Raw genomic sequence first — 16,484 nt, forward strand, 5'->3', positions numbered from 1 at the left:
GGTGCCCCATTAGAGCTGCCTTGTTTATGAGCCTCGTGCTCGGTGTTTGTGGGAATTAGCGGCTGTGTCAGCGCCGGCTTTCCCGGCTAATTGATCTCCAGGCACCTCACTAATGATCTTGGGGCTCAGGGACTAGTGGGGTCCCGGGGGGGGGGGAGGGTGCGTACCCAGCCTCGGCTTTGTTTGTGTAACTGAGCCGCCCAGGGGCTCCCCTGCCTGCCCGGGGCCCGGCCTCAGCCAGCCTGACCATGGCCCAGCTGCGACTGGGGCCGGGCCGGGGGTGGGGGGCAGAGCCTCCCCGGCAGGGCCAGCGCTTCGAACCCACCTGGCTGGCAGCGAGCGAGCACCAGCGACCCCCCCCCCCACCTACCCAGGGCTCGGGGAGTGGAGCTAGAGGGGCGCAGGGGGAGCCGGGGGGCTGAGCGCCCCCAGCAGACGAGCCTCTCGATTGGTGCTTCGCCCCCAGGCTCACAGCAGGGCCTCGTCCCCTGTGTGATTAACCCCCAGCCCCAGAGCACCCCCAGAGCTGTGCGGGGGCCATGACAGCCGCTCCCACCCAGGGAACAGCACTCCCGGCCTCCAGGGCGCCCCCCAGCTCTCTGGGGCTTCCCACAGGGGTCTTGGGGGGCTCCTAGCCTGGGCCATCCTGTCCCCCTGTCCCCATCAGCCGTCCCTGGGGGTGGGAGGGGCGCCAGGCCGAGGGTGCTGGGTTCTCCTCCCCCACTTACCCTGACTTCTCTCCCCCTCGCCCGGCCCAGCCGCTGCTGTGACAAGAAGAGCTGCGGGAACCGCAACGAGACGCCCTCCGACCCCGTCATCATCGACAGGTGAGCGGGCCCCGCGCCCCGTCCCCTGCGCCAGGCCGTGGGACCCCCCCAGACTCTCCTGGAGTCCTGTCCCGCGCCCCGTCCCCTGCGCCAGGCCGTGGGACCCCCCCAGACTGTCCTGGGGTCCTGTCCCCGCGCCCCGTCCCCTGCGCCAGGCCGTGGGCCCCCCCCCAGACTGTCCTGGGGTCCTGTCCCGCACCCCGTCCCCTGTGCCAGGCCGTGGGACCCCCCCAGACTGTCCTGGGGTCCTGTCCCCGCGCCCCGTCCCCTGCGCCAGGCCGTGGGCCCCCCCCAGACTGTCCTGGGGTCCTGTCCCGCACCCCGTCCCCTGTGCCAGGCCGTGGGACCCCCCCCCGACTGTCCTGGGGTCCTGTCCTGTGCCCTGTCCCTGTGCCAGGCCGTGGGACCCCCCCCAGACAGTCCTGGAGTCCTGTCCCCACGCCTCATCCCCTGCGCCAGGCTGTGGGACCCCCCCAGACTGTCCTGGGGTCCTGTCCCCTGCGCCAGGCCGTGGGACCCCCACCCAGGCTGTCCTGGGGTCCTGTCCCGCGCCCCGTCCCCTATGCCAGGATGTGGGACCCCCCCCCGACCATCCTGGGGTCCTGTCCCCACGCCCCGTCCCCTGTGCCATGCTGTGGGACCCCCCCACCCCCGATCGTCGTGGGGTCCTGTCCCGCGCCCCATCCCCTGTGCCAGGCTGTGGGACCCCCCCAGACTGTCCTGGCCCTGTGGGCTGGATCCCCGTCAGGTGGGGCTCAGTGCCCGGGCCCAACCCCAGCAGCTGAGCACCCCCAGCACTGCCAGGGGAGCTGGGCACAGGGCTGGGCCCTGAGAGACTGACGGGCACCTGGCTTGGCTGAGGTGGGGGTGGTGCCCAGAGCCCCGTTATCTCCCTCCCCCGCTGCCCTGGGGTGCCCTCGGCTGCATCTCCCTGGTCCCTGGGCTGTGTGTCTGTCTCCTCCCTGGGCTGGGCACCGCGCTGCCTGGCTCCGTTCAGCCCCTCGTCTGCCCCTGCCTGCTGGCATCGTGGCTGGCCGGGTGCAGAAAGGGTGACCGCAGGATGGGGAAATCGGGGTTCCAGCCTGGCTAGCGCCCTGCTCCATGCCGCGGTCCCCCCAGCTGTGCGCTGGGGGTGCTGATGCAGTCCTACACGCCTGGGGCTGGGCAGTGAAAGACGTTAAAGCTGGCGAATGGCCCTTGGGCAGGACAGGCTGGACAGACAGCGCGTCCGTTCTCACCCAGCACACGGCTGGCCTGTGGAACTCACTGCCACAGGAGAGCTCTGCAGGATTCCAGTGGATCGGGCATTGGCATCGATAAGGAGAACACCAGTTACATTGTGGGGGCGGGGCAAGGGAAGGGGATATAACTCCCACTGCTGGGCATGAGCCACCCTCCCACCGCCGGGCCTGGGATGAAACCCCCCTGGGGCGGGTTATTCCCTAATTGGCCATTGTGGGTTTTCTTTGGGTGTCCGATGCTGGTGCTATCAGATAGGACACCGTACTGGACTAGCCAGACTCCGTGTGTGACTGCGCTCTGTTGGATGGAATCTGTGTCATAGGCCCTATACTGCCAATAGCAGCGATTCTCCATTAGCTGCAGTGGCAGGAGAAGCTGAGTTCTGTCCATGCTGTTGCTGTTCAGTGCCTCCAGCATGGGCATCGTGCCAGCTCTGGGGCTGAGTCCTTGGGGCCTGGCTTTGTGTCTCTGTTATTGCTATGTGCTGGGGACGGGGCTCCAGCGTGTGTGACGTGGGGAGGACATTCCCTGACAGCCAGTGCAGAGAGCAGGGGAGAGCTGGCCTGGGAGCACGAGCCAGATCTGTGTTCCCCCGTCCCGGTGTCCCCACTCCCCCGTGCACCGCGTCTCGTCCCCAGCGTGTTCCCCTGGCAGGGCCGGCTCCAGGGTTTTGGCCGCCCCAAGCAGCCAAACAAAACAAACCAAAAAAAGCCGCGATCGCGATCTGCGGCGACAATTCGGCGGGAGGTCCTTCGCTCCGAGTGGGAGTGAGGGACCGTCCGCGGAATTGCCGCCGAACAGCTGGACGTGCCGCCCCTCCCCGGAGTGGCCGCCCCAAGCACCTCCTTGGTAAGCTGGTGCCTGGAGCCGGCCCTGTCCCCTGGAGAAGAGCCGTCCCCTGCCAGCTCCGGTTTCCTGTGTGGGCGGCCGCAGGGCACAGAGCCACGCTGCAGTGATGCTGCATAACGGCCATTTCCCCCGTCCAGGCGGCGAGTCCTGGGGCTGGTGCCTCCTGGCAGCACCCAGATACCTGCGCGCCCCGACTGGGAGTGGGGCGGGGGCGGGAAGAGGTGGGGACACGGGGGAAGAGGCCCGGGTCACAGAGCCCCTTCCTGCATTCAGACCCCCGATGGCTCGGGGCACACAAACCGGACCTGGCGAACCTTACGCTGGGTTTGAACATTGACCAGGGCGCCAGTGACCAGAAGCTGTTCTCAGCCGGTGGCTGTGTTTGGCCCCAGTGCCAGACGAGTTCGGTGGGCCTCTGCCCTGGGGGTTGGTGCTTTCAACAGAATCCAAGGTCTCGCTCGGCCGCAGAGTGCCCTCTCTGATGGCATGTCCCAGAAAATCCCTCCACTCCCGCTTGTTGGGACGGTGCATTGGGGCTGAGGGGCACGGCCGAGCTGGGGGGTGCAGGGCAGGGCTGGGTCAGCAGGAAGGATTGAGGGGCAGTGGGGGAGCACTTGCCATCTGTCCCCCTCTGCTCCCTGCCTCCCCGGAATAAGCAGGGCTGTAAATTCCCCCATTCAAACCGTCTCACCGCAAAGCCCCCCCAAGCCTCAGGCTCCCCTGGGGATCCTGTAAGCGGGTCGGGAAACCTCGGGGATCTGGGGAGCGAACACCTCTTTTGTTGGTGGGCCGAGCTCTGCGGCGCCGGCGCCAGCCCCGGTTTGGAGGCTCCGGCCCGGGTTCTTTGTATGTGTCCCAGCGGGGCTGGGTCTGCGCACGCCCCGGCTCGGGGCCCGAAGCTGGTCCATAAATCAGGCAAACAAGGGAGCCTCTGTCCCCGTCACAAACTACTAGCATCAGCTGCCTCCGTGGTGGCTAACGGGCCGAATTCCCGGTCTCGTCGCTGCTGGTAGCAAATTAAGCCGTGCTTTGTAAATCGCCCTGGCCTCTCGCTGCCCCCACACAAGGCGATGGCTCCTGCCCGCGTCAGCGCCCGCGGGGGGCTGGCTGGCTGGTCGAGGGGTCCGTGGGCTAGGGATTGTGCTGGGGACCCCAGGAATCAGAGGTGGCCGGGGGTGTTTGGGCCAGGTGAGTTTGCTCAGTTCATGCACTAGATCGGCTCCTGGTCGGGGAGGTCCCTCGGACCCTGCATTGGACGAGATGCCGGGGTAGAGCGAGGTCCCTCCGACCCTGCGCTGACTCAGTTCCCTGCCTGTGTTGTGTCTCTCTCCCACGGGGGGTTTCCCTGGGGAGGTTTGGCTGATGAGGCCTCAGTCTCGTCGCCTGCTTGGAGCCCCTTCCGCAGGGACACAAGCTGCGTACTCGAAAGCAGATCCCCTCCTAACTGCCTCCCTCCCACTCGCTGCTGCGCGACAGCCAGGCAGCCAGACGCGGCAGATGGTGGAAGTGACATTTGCCGTCAGCGCAGCACTTTCACTGCAAATAAAACAAATAAATAATACAAACAACATGGAGCTGCTTCCCTTCGCCAAACGGGGAATGTGTGTCAGCGCCGCTCCCGCTGCTCCGGGACGCGACAGCCGCACCGAACGCGCGACACGCGCCGGGCACACGCCGGGCGGGGCTACGACACGCGTGGACACAGACACACCAATCCAGACACCCCTGTGTCCCTACCCCATCCAGACATAGCCAGGCCCTGCCCATACAAACGTCACACAAACACGCCATGCACACGCCCCGTATGGATACAGATACAGCTGGCACACAAACACACCAGGCCCACACAGATGCAGACATGCCTGGCACAGGCCATTTGCACACACGGCCTGTGCAGATCATACATGCACACATGAACATGTGAACATGCCATGTGCACAAGCTGTCCCTGTGCCGCTCAGCCATGCATGCTCACCACTCAGCTGCGCAGACACACGTGTGTCCATGCCATGAAGACGACGTGCCCACACACAACCATGCCATGCCCATGCAATGTGCCAAAAGCACCCCCACGGAGGTGCAGGCGTGCCATGCACCAGGACGCGCTCATGGAACACGCTATGAACACACAGGCGTGCTGAGATGCACAGGCCAGGCCGTGGTTTTCTGCCAAGGGGTCAGTTGTAGTGGCAGGTTTTGCAAAGCAGAGATTTGACCACTAGGAACGTGGCTGAGGCCCCCGGACTCTTTGCGCGTTAACACCTCCCCCCCCCCCCGCTGGAAGGGTTTGTAGCCGGCTCTGATTCCCTGAGACACCCAACACTCTGACTCCGACTTCTGAGATCTAGATGGTCTCTGGGCCTGAACCCCCCAGCTGCACTGAAGGGGGGTCCTTGGAATATTTAGTTTCTTTTGTATAACCCCAGCTGACCCCTGTCAAATGACTGACTGTGATCAAAGAGACTCAAATACGGAACCCCGGAGGAGACAACAGTGCCCGGGCAGCCCTGGCCCGACCGCCCTGGGAATTACTGAGAGTCCCTCAGACGCGCCTGGTTTCAGTCCACGTAACTTTCTGAAGAGTTGAACTTCCAGGCTGAAATTTCCCATGTTTGGATTCTGCCCAGGGGTGAATATTTCTGGAAAATTTGGGTACAAACAGTTTAGCTGTTTTTGAGTAAGAATAAAATAACCAAAAAACCCCACAGCAAACAAACCCAAAACACATGCACACTTTCCCCCTTGTCAGAAAACTCCTGCCCCCCCCCCTTTAAAGCCAAAGGGCAAAAGTTAAAAATTGGCTCCCTGGGGAGGAGCGTCCGTGAATGTCTGCTTGCACTGCTACAGACTAGGGACCGAATGGCTAGGTAGCAGTTCTGCTGAAAAGGACCTAGGGGTCACAGTGGACGAGAAGCTGGATATGAGTCAACAGTGTGCTCTTGTTGCCAAGAAGGCTAACGGCATTTTGGGCTGTATAAGTAGGGGCATTGCCAGCAGATCGAGGAACGTGATCGTTCCCCTTTATTCGACATTGGTGAGGCCTCATCTGGAATACTGTGTCCAGTTTTGGGCCCCACACTACAAGAAGGATGTGGAAAAATTGGAAAGAGTCCAGCGGAGGGCAACAAAAATGATTAGGGGTCTGGAGCACATGACTTATGAGGAGAGGCTGAGAGAACTGGGATTGTTTAGTCTCCAGAAGAGAAGAATGAGGGGGGATTTGATAGCAGCCTTCAACTACCTGAAGGGGGGTTCCAAAGAGGATGGAGCTTGGCTGTTCTCAGTGGTGGCAGATGACAGAACAAGGAGCAATGGTCTCAAGTTGCGGTGGGGGAGATCCAGGTTGGATATCAGGAAAAACTATTTCACTAGGAGGGTGGTGAAACACTGGAATGCGTTACCTAGGGAGGTGGTGGAGTCTCCTTCCTTGGAGGTTTTTAAGGCCCGGCTTGACAAAGCCCTGGCTGGGATGATTTAGCTGGGAATTGGTCCTGCTTTGAGCAGGGGGTTGGACTAGATGACCTCTTGAGGTCCCTTCCAACTCTGATATTCTATGATTCTATGTCTGGGTGAAAAGAGGTTTGGATTTACGGAATTAGGATCCATGCAGTGATCTGTTGCACAGCTGGTGATGCTCGTGCTAAAGGAGATTGTGTTGTGCATACATGCTTGGCTAGTTCAGCTGCTGTGGTGTGGGTGTGTAGTGACTGGGACAGGAACCCTGGGTCAGTGACTGTATCCTGGAAGACAAAATCTGCCTGGCTCCGAAGCGAGCCGTGGGAAAGCGATTGTTCCTGAGGACGTCCTAAGCTGCGTCGCTGTTTCGAGAGTGTCTAGCCAGTAGTGACGCGGTCTGGAGTGTTCCTTTTAAACAATCTAGGCAATTCCACCCAGACAAAAACTTTGTGAAGGGAATTTTAAGGATAAACAAGCCAAAGCGATGGGCCGGGTTCTTCCTGGGCTAAAAGAACACCTTACTCTGAGCACCTCCGTTCGCCTGCTGGTGGAGTACGTTGCTACTGAGCATGGGGAAGGGTGCTAGAAAGTTACCCGTGTTTCCTTACCCCTGCCTCTGCGCCCTTAGGTGTCTGCGTTCCAGTGCAGTCCGTAAGCACACGCTCGCTTGCTGGCTGGCAGACAGTACAATAGAACCACCTGCTGAGGGAGCTGCTGATAATCACGTGCAGCGTTTCTCCCGTCCTCTTCTCCTTCCTCGATTTCCCTTTTCGCCGTGGTCTGACCTGGCTTTTGCTTTGCGTTTTTCCCATGCGGCGGTTTCTCCGAGCCTGTATCTGCAGAGCCTGGCGTGACGCGGTTTCTTTTCAGGCAGTAGCAGGTTTTCCTGTGCGGTTCAAGGAGGAGAAGACTTGGCGGGGACGTGATAGGCAGCACGGCCCAGTGGGCAGGGCCGCAGGCGGGTGCCTGGAAGAGCTGGGCTCGGTTCCTGACTCTGCCGGCTGACACCCCTCCTATTGTTTCTGTGTCCTGTCGATGCCGATGGGGCACGGCTTAGGGCAGGGACGGTCTCCCTGCGTGTGCGGCGCCGCCGGGTGCTACTGTTCTGTAAAGACACTGACACGATCCTGGCGCGCAGAACGAGGGGTGAGCCGGGAGCGCTCGGAATACGAACGCCGTCAGTGGAGCCGAAAATCCGTAACTCTAAACTAGCCGCAGGGAAGTGCTCTTCTCCCCGGTGAGCCTGAGCTGGTACGGCTCTGCCCGGAGCGAGCGCTGAGGCCAAGAGTCCGTCAGCAGCCCCGGGTTCTGCGTGTCCCTCGCCTCTGTTTGCCGAAGCTGGGAATGGGCGACAGGGGCTGGATCACTTGATGATTCCCTGTTCTGTTCATTCCCTCTGGGGCACCTGGCACTGGCCACTGTCGGGAGACAGGACACTGGGCTAGATGGGCCATTGGTCTGACCCAGTCTGGCCGTTCTTATGTTCTGTGAGCAAGTGGTTCTGTAATTGTCACCGGTGGCATTTCTTCTGCTGACTCGTTGATCACTGGCCTCTGGTGGAGGCAGGAGACTAGATGGGCCAGTGCTAAGCCCCCAGCCGGCCCAGGCTAGCAGGGTGGGGCTCTCTGCCCCCTCTAGTGGTAGAGCGTGCAGAGAGGTTTGCCCAGCAGGGCTGGCCTGGCGCTCAGGTGGACTTGTAGATCCCTGCAAGCCGCTCACCCAGTCGTTACAGGTGATGGTCCATATGGGGAACTGACCTCTGAGGGACCGTTCCCAGTCTATAAGAGGTCTCTGACCCTCCTGCTGGCTAACGCACCCGGTCCCTTGTGCATCTGCTCCCGGAGCTCCTGGGTTCGATCCCCACAGCTGCCCCAGACGGGGTCACCATTGCATCCCCGCTTCCCCAGGTGCCGCGCGGGGGGCGAGGAGGCGGAGATCCCTGCAGGTAACAGCCGTGTGCTTTGCCTCCCGCTGAGGAGGGGGGACAGTTCCATCCCTGCAAGCTAGGGACTCGCTTTGGGAAGGGTAGAGGGGCCCACCCCCCACCAGAGTCCAGGGTGTCTTCGCAGCACCCTGACTCCCCGGTTCCGCAGCTCTGCGGTAGCCAGGGAATGTGTGCTGGGACCCGGGATGTGGGCACGGGAACTAGGGGTGCGGGGGGCTCTGCTCCCGGCCCTGCGTCTGGGGTCCCATCCGTGGCCCTGACCCCGGTCCCCTTACCCCCGTCTGGGGGGCAGGGGTGCAGACAGGGGTAAGAGGGGCACAAAGTAAAAAGTTTGGAGCCAGTTTCACTGGCTTTCAGCAGCCCCACTATAAAAAGTTTTCCAGTGTCCGTGACCAGGGACGCTCCTGGGACAGGGCCAGTTGGGGGAGAGATGGTCCTGCTGGCCCGTAGTTCCCTAAAACAATCCCGTTCTATGAGCACCGCACCTGTCACCCTGCAGGACCCAGTGAACTGACCTGAGCAGGAGTTATACACAGGCACCGTCACTGGCCTCCGCAATGCGGCCACCTCTGGGGTGGTGGCAGCTGCCGCCCGGCAGTGCCACTCAGCAGTGTCGGAGAGGCAGTGGGGAGGAATCGTGAGTCCAGCGCAGACAGTCGGGAAGTCTGAGGGCAGCAGGCTGCGATGGGCTGGACACCAGGGTTAACACTCCAGCTCTGGAAGGAACGTGCCAGGGGACCCCCGATGGCCCCCCAGTGGCCAGGGCCACACTACCTCTGGCTCCCAGCCGGGAAGAGCTCAAGGTGAGGGGGGAGCCGCGGGAGGGGGGGGAGGATGTGCCGAGCAGAAAAGGGAAGGCTGACAATTAATTTTGTGGGCGCCAGGGTGCATTGTGGGAGAGCGATAGGAGCCCAGCTGTCAGTTTGAGAAATGAGGTGTGATGTGGGGAGCCAGATGTGCCGATGAAGGGAAGGGAGCTCGTTAGCTAATTGCACATGCAAATCACCGCTCCCTGTCCCTTGGCACCAGGACCGATCCGCGCAGCTGGGACCGTGGTGGCCAGGTGAAGGGGAGGGAGCACCCCCATGATTCAGGCATCATGTTCCCAGTAGCTTTCCCCACGCTGGTCCGGCACAGGCAGCACAGGGGGGCACCCGCTGGGCTCACTGCACCCTGGGGTCTGCAGCCAGGGACGGTGCTGGAGCACCTTGCTGAGGGGGTTGGACTGTCAGCGGGCGGGCATTGTCGGGGCGAGGTGTCTCGGTGTGGCTGCAGGAGTCGGTGTATACGGGCGTGTCTGGGTGTGTGATGTTAGCAGGTGTGTGCGAGCGCACCTGGAATCCTCGACATGTGGGACCCTGAGAGATGCTCAGGTCCTGGGGCAGGACCGTGTGCGCCCAGCCCAGCCCCGGCAGGTGTCTGTCCAGCTGCTCTTACAAACCACCCATGCCGGGATTCCTCAGCCGCCCGTAGACACACGCCTGGGCCAGAGCTTAACGAGTTTTCCCAGTATCTGACCTAAAGCTCCCGGCTGCAGATTAAGCCCATTGCTTCCTGTCCTGCCTGCAGTGGACACAGAGAACAAATGATCCCCGTCCCCTTAGAACAGCCCTTAATATCCCCGAGACTGGGAGCAGGCCCCTGCTGGCTTTGCTCAAGACTAAACATCTAGGTCTTTTAACCTCAGAACGGCCAGACTGGGTCAGACCGAAGGTCCATCTTGCCCCGTATCCTGTCCTCTGACCCCGGCGATTCCAGGTGCCCCAGAGGGAATGGACAGAACAGGGCAATTAGCCAGTGATCTGTCCCGTTGCTCGGGCAGTCAGAGGGCGGCTTTTTGAAACCCTTCGCCATTTCGTTGCTCTCCTCTGGACTCTCTCCACTTTATCCACATCTTTCCTAAAGCGTGGCACTCAGACCTGCCACTGGACTCCAGCTGAGGCCCCCCCAGTGCCAAGCAGAGGGGGACACTGACCCCCTGGGGCTGCCGCACGGCACTCCTGGTAGTGCCCCCCAGAATATAGTCGCCGTCTTTGGAACTGCCTCGTGCTCCATGTGTGATGCCCTAGAGCCCCCGGCCCCTCTCCAGCGATACGGCCGCCTGGGCGCTTGGTTTTCCCTCCCCACGTGAAGTACTTCGCACTTGTCTTTCTTTGATTTTCATCCTGTTGATTTCAGACCAATTCCCATGGGGTGTGAGTGTGTTGTGTGGCTGGGTCATTGTGTGCATACGGGTTAGTGCGTGTGTGCTAGCGTCTGTGTGTGTGTCTGTGTGTCTCTGTGTGTGTGTGCAATAACAATCACCTGTCTGTCTCCTTCCCCCCTTTCTCCCTCCGAGGGCTGGAGAATGGGCTGGGAAGAAAGGCCCTTCCCGGCGGCGATGGGGGAGCGCTGATAGCGCGGTGACATTTCTCCGGGTTTTGTCTGCCTCGATAGCATCTGATGTGTCCTGTTGAGGCTGGAGCAGGAGGGACACAGCCTGTCACTCAGCCGGCAGCCAGGGAGCCGGCAGCCGGGAGGAGAGAAAAGGGGCTCCCAGGGCAGCAGACGAGATTAGAAGGAGAAGAATCAAACCCATTACAGCCAGTCCGCACACCCATTGTGTGCACGGCCTTTCATCCTCCCCTCCCCGACCGCCTTCCCCCCTGGAGCCCCAGTGCGGGGCCGCGGAGGGCTGGGGAGGGTGGTTTGGACAGGGAGGTTGTGGGCCCTCCTGGGAGGGCACTCTGGCTGGCTCTGTCGGTCCGTCTACCTGATCCTCTCCTTCCAGCCGCTCTCTGTTGCCCTGGTGTGAATCCAGGGGAGCTGGGTGGAAGCACCGGGGGTAACAGGGATTGGGTCTGAGCCCCCGTCAGCGCAGGTTTGTAGCACGTAGCTAAAGCCAGAAGAGCTGCCCGAGGCAGCAGGAGGACTCCCCTGCGCTGGCCACGGAGCCTGTCCAGGCGGCCTCTTCGGGCCGGCGTGGCCGGAGGGGTCAGTGCCGGGGCGGGGCTCCCGGAGAGGGGAGGGAACGGGCAGTGGCAGACAGGGCCCTGTGCGTTCAGAGCCTGCAGGAGCAGATCCGGCCCCTCTGGGTAGTGTCTGCCCGTCCCTTTAACGGCGAGCGAGGTGCCGGGCACCTTTAAGCCGAAGGCGCCAGCGAGGGGCCGGCTGGGAGCTGTTGTTCCTGCAGGGAGCATTGTGCTGAGAGTGCCAGGAGTCAAATTGGCTTTTCCCAGCCTGTGCAAACATCCCCCGCCTTCCCTGGCCAGGCATTTCATCCCTGCACAAAGGAGCCCAGCGGCTCAGGGCCCTCGCATGGAGGGGGGCCGGGCCGGGCTGTCTGGGGGAATAGGAGGCTGGAGTGACATTGACGGACGGGCCCATTAGATGGCGTGGACGGGGAGCGTGCTCCGGGGAGGCGGCTGGAGACAAGCGGTTAGGTCTGAGGCTGCGGCGGGATATGGCAGCTGCAGTGGCGGCTTGTGCAGGGGTCTCACCCCACGGAGCCGGCAGGTGATAGACCCTGGGTGTGCGACGGGCGGTGCCCGCACCCGGGACACCGCGTCCATCCCTGGGCTGTCCGGTGGGCGGCAGGGCAGAGGAGAGCAAGGCCGGCCTGTGGCCCGGTGCCTGCTCCATCGTTGCTGCCCCAGGGGCATGGTGCTGGGGCCGGTAGCGATGGTGCAGACACAGCCTTAGCCAGGGACAAGAGAGCTGCCCCCTCTGTCCTCTCCTGGCGGCTCCAGCCCACGTGGTGACTCGCGTGGGCACCGGCCCAGGGAGGGCGCTGGGCATGATGAAGTGGGGCCCGGCTCAGAGCGAGGCCAGGGACCCGAGGGCGCGGGTGAGAGTCCCATGAGCCGAGCCAAGCTGAGTTATGCTGCAGGGGCTGGAGTGGGGCGAGAGGCCCTGCCGTCTCCACGTGGGACGCTCGCTGTGACTCGCTATGGGAGTTGAAAAGCCGTCTCCGAGCGGCTGGTCGTGGACGGCGTTGTCGTAGGGGTACTTTGTATTGGGCACCCGCTGGGGCAGAGCCTGCGTCGTCCGCTGGGCTGGGAAATCACCCCATGCATTGTACGGGTTACTGCCATTTGAGTAACGCCAATGAGCAGTAGCTTGTGACTTCCTCCATTCGTGCCACAGATAACCCTCTACAGAGCTGCCCAGCTCCCTGGCCCCGTCACTGCAGGGTCTGAACCCCCCTAGCCTTCGAAATAACCACCTCTCTCTCCCTCCCGAGTGTGCAAGTGAAACAACTTGCTTAGTTCAGGGGGCATCTCTGGTTCATTTGGGTGGGGGTGTGAGAAGGGGGCCTGGGGGTGTGGCTGTGGGCAAGTGTCTGGGGGGATGGGTGTGGGGATGTGTCTGGGTGTGAAGAATTTATTGAAGAAATGAATGAGCCATTTGGGTCTTCACAGGCTGTGGCCTCTTCTCTCTAGTGGCAGGGAGTTCCACAGTCAAGGCCGATATGTCTTTTGCCTCCACTACTCCCCTTGGCAGACTGTTCCAGAACTCCACTCCTCTGATGGTTAGAAATCTTCGTCTAATTTCAAGTCTAAAATTCCTGATGGCCAGTTTATATCCATTTGTTCTTGTGTCCACATTGGTACTGAGCTTAAATAATTCCTCTCCTTCCCTGGTATTTATCCCTCTGATATATTTATAAAGAGCAATCATATCTCCCCTCAGCCTTCTTTTGGTTCGGCTAAACAAGCCAAACTCTTTGAGTCTCCTTTCGTAAGACAGGTTTTCCATTCCTCGGATCATCCTAGTAGCCCTTCTCTGTACCTGTTCCAGTTTGAAATCATCCTTCTTAAACATGGTAGACAGAACTGCACACAATATTCCAGATGAGGTCTCACCAGTGCCTTGTATAACGGTACTAACACCTCCTTATCTCTACTGGAAATACCTCGCCTGATGCATCCCAAGACCGCATTAGCTTTTTTAACGGCCATATCACATTAGCGGCTCATAGTCATCCTGTGATCAACCAGGACTCTGAGGTCCTTCTCCTCCTCTGTTACTTCCAACTGATGCGTCCCCAGCTTATAACAATAATTCTTGTTATTAATCCCTAAATGCATGACCTTGCACTTTTCACTATTAAATTTCATCCTATTACTATTACTCCAGTTTACAAGGTCATCCAGATCTTCCTGTATGATATCCCGGTCCTTCTCTGTATTGTCAATACCTCCCAGCTTCGTGTCATCCGCAAACTTTATTAGCACATTCCCACTTTTTGTGCCAAGGTCAGTAATGAAAAGATTAAATAAGATTGGTCCCAAAACCGATCCCTGAGGAACTCCACAAGTAACCTCCCTTCAGCCTGACAGTTCACCTTTCAGTATGACCTGTTGTAGTCGCCGCTTTAACCAGTTCCTTATCTACCTTTCAATTTTCATATTGATCCCCATCTTTTCCAATTTAGCTAATAAGTCCGCATGTGGAACCGTATCAAATGCCTTACTGAAATCGAGGTAAATTAGATCCACTGCGTTTCCTTTGTCTAAAAAATCTGTTACCTTCTCAAAGAAGGAGGTCAGGTTGGTTTGCACGATCTACCTTTTGAAAAAACATGTTGTATTTTGTCCCAATTACCATTGATCTCAATGTCCTGAACTACTTTCTCCTTCAAAATTTTTTCCAAGACCTTGCATACTACAGATATCAAACTAACAGGCCTGTAGTTACCCGGATCACTTTTTTTCCCTTTCTTAAAAATAGGAATTATGTTAGCAATTCTCCAGTTGTACGGTACAATCTCTGAGTTTACAGATTCATTAAAAATTCTTGCTAATGGGCTTGCAATTTCATGTGCCAGTTCCTTTAATATTCTTGGATGAAGATTATCTGGGCCCCCCGATTTAGTCCCATTAAGCTGTTCGAGTTTGGCTTCTACCTCGGATGTGGTAATAGCTACCTCCATAGCCTCATTCCCATTTGTCATCCTACCATTATCCCTAAGCTCCTCATTAGCCTCATTAAAGCCTGAAGCAAAGTATTTGTTTAGATATTGGGCCATGCCTAGATTATCCTTAACCTCCACTCCATCCTCAGTGTTTAGTGGTCCCACTTCTTCCTTCTTATTTATATGGCTATAGAACCTTTTACTATTGGTTTTAATTCCCTTTGCAAGGTCCAACTCTACATGGCTTTTGGCCTTTCTCACTTTATCCCTACATGTTCTGTAGAGACAGGTCCCTCTCTGGGCCCTCCCAGAGCTGCCTGCACAGACAGGAAAACACTCCGGCGTGGCAGTGGGGTGAAGCGATCCCAGGTGACGAGGAGAAAGGCAGTGGCGGTTACACGCATTGAAAACGTAACCTAGCAGATCCAGTCTTTGTCCACGACGGTTTCTCTCACCCCCAGGCTCCTTTCCAGCTTTCACCGGCCTGGCCAGGACCCGTCCCAGAGAACAAGTCGCTTAGTTCCAGTGTTGGCCAAGGTGGAGGGTAAAGACGGAGTCTCTCTGTCCCTCGTATCCCAGGGTCCAGGCACGGGACGTGGTGCTGGTGCTGTGGGTAGGGGTGAAGCGTCAGACACTCCGGAGTGGTGTCCTCGGTTCCTAGAACAGCTGCTCCTATGGCCTTTCCCAGGCTGGAAGATCAGAATGTCACGCTCCCGGCCCTGTCTGGTGTACGGCCCTCGGGTGCCAGGGCTCCCGGCCCTGTCTGGTGTACGGCCCTGGGGTGCCAGGGCCCCGTCCCCGTCTGGTGTACGGCCCTGGGGTGCCAGGGCTCCCGGCCCTGTCTGGTGTACGGCCCTGGGGTGCCAGGGCTCCCGGCCCTGTCTGGTGTACGGCCCTCGGGTGCCAGGGCCCCGTCCCCGTCTGGTGTACGGCCCTGGGGTGCCAGGGCTCCCGGCCCTGTCTGGTGTACGGCCCTGGGGTGCCAGGGCCCCGTCCCCGTCTGGTGTACGGCCCTCGGGTGCCAGGGCTCCCGGCCCTGTCTGGTGTACGGCCCTGGGGTGCCAGGGCCCTGTCCCCGTCTGGTGTACGGCCCTCGGGTGCCAGGGCCCCGTCCCCGTCTGGTGTACGGCCCTCGGGTGCCAGGGCCTCAGCCTGGGTCCCAGTGAGGCCCCGTGTGCCCAGGACAGGAAGCACCAGCCCTGGCACTGACGGGCCCCGTTGTCAGTAGCCGCGGCCTGAGGCCAAGGACTGAATGACCTGAGGAGACTGAGGCGCTCTCGTGCCCCTGCAGGGCAGGGCTGGTGGGTGGCTCGGGGCGTGGCTGGGCATGCGTCTCCCTGTCCCGCTCACCGTGCTGGCCTCCAGCCTCCAGCACTGTCCATCCTAAACCTCCCATCAGCCCAGCCTGGGGGCAGGCTGCCTGGGAGACCCTCTGAACACCGGCTAGCTTTATCCAGGCGATCCCCGCCCGGCGGCCCAGGGGAGCCGCCTCATGCCGCTGTCATTGCAGGTGGCTGCCGGGTGACCTGAGCCCCAGGTGAGCCATTGCTTTCCCGGCTTGGACCCGTGCAAACGAGACATGGGCCAGCTGGGGGAGGAGATGGAGTTGAGCGCCTGCCCACCACAGCCTCCATGGGAAGATGCTCCCAGCTGACCGGAACCAGATTTCCGACTCCCACCCCCCTTCCCTCTTTGTTCTGAGTCAAGTGGATGCTGGCGGGTCTCTGGACACCATGACACACAATAACAGCAGCAGCGTCTTCTGCGAAGGGGAGGTCCTGCAGGGGGACTCAGGAGTTCAGCGTTGGATTCCCAGTTCCCTTGTCACCATGCTGCAGTTCCCGGTGTCCGGCGGGGTCCTGGCCGCCCAGGACGCGGGAAGAGAAAAGTTCAAATGGCTCTGAAGTGCTTGGTACCATGGCAATGGGAGCCGTCGAAGCGCGGGATAGACGGATCTGCACCTTCATCCTGGAGGAAGGACGCTGGTGGTGGATGAGCCGCATCCATAAACCCTCTCCAGGAACGTCCACGCCGACAGCCAAGTTTCGTGTTCTCGGCCCGTGAGCCCTGGGGTGATGGCATCTGAACCTCACTGGTGTTCCTGGGACAAGAGCTACCGAGAGCCTGCTCACGCTGGCTGGGCTTGCACGCTGTAACCAGTCCGGGAGCAGAGACATGACCATGTGGTTGTCTGGCCAGTCACAAAGAACCGGTGCAACTCAGAGCTGGAAGACTAGACGTGCCCACGAGAATCCTTGTAGTGAAGAAA

The 16,484-nt window shown here is 60.2% G+C and overlaps 1 protein-coding gene across 2 annotated transcripts in view; it reads left to right on the plus strand.

Annotated features, from left to right (window-relative positions):
- Positions 1–16,484, plus strand: part of LOC101937655 (EBF family member 4) — a 103,268-nt gene that overhangs the window by 26,141 nt on the left and 60,643 nt on the right. For both annotated transcript variants that reach the window (XR_010601976.1, XM_065598421.1), the window contains exon 7: positions 759–827. Coding sequence is in view for 1 of the 2 variants with exons in the window: in XM_065598421.1 (XP_065454493.1) it covers positions 759–827 (69 nt within the window). In the remaining variant the exon portion in view is untranslated. The remainder of the gene's footprint in view (positions 1–758; positions 828–16,484) is intronic.

Source organism: Chrysemys picta, chromosome 5, assembly GCF_011386835.1.
Source record: "Chrysemys picta bellii isolate R12L10 chromosome 5, ASM1138683v2, whole genome shotgun sequence".
NCBI classification, from domain to species: Eukaryota; Metazoa; Chordata; order Testudines; family Emydidae; genus Chrysemys; species Chrysemys picta.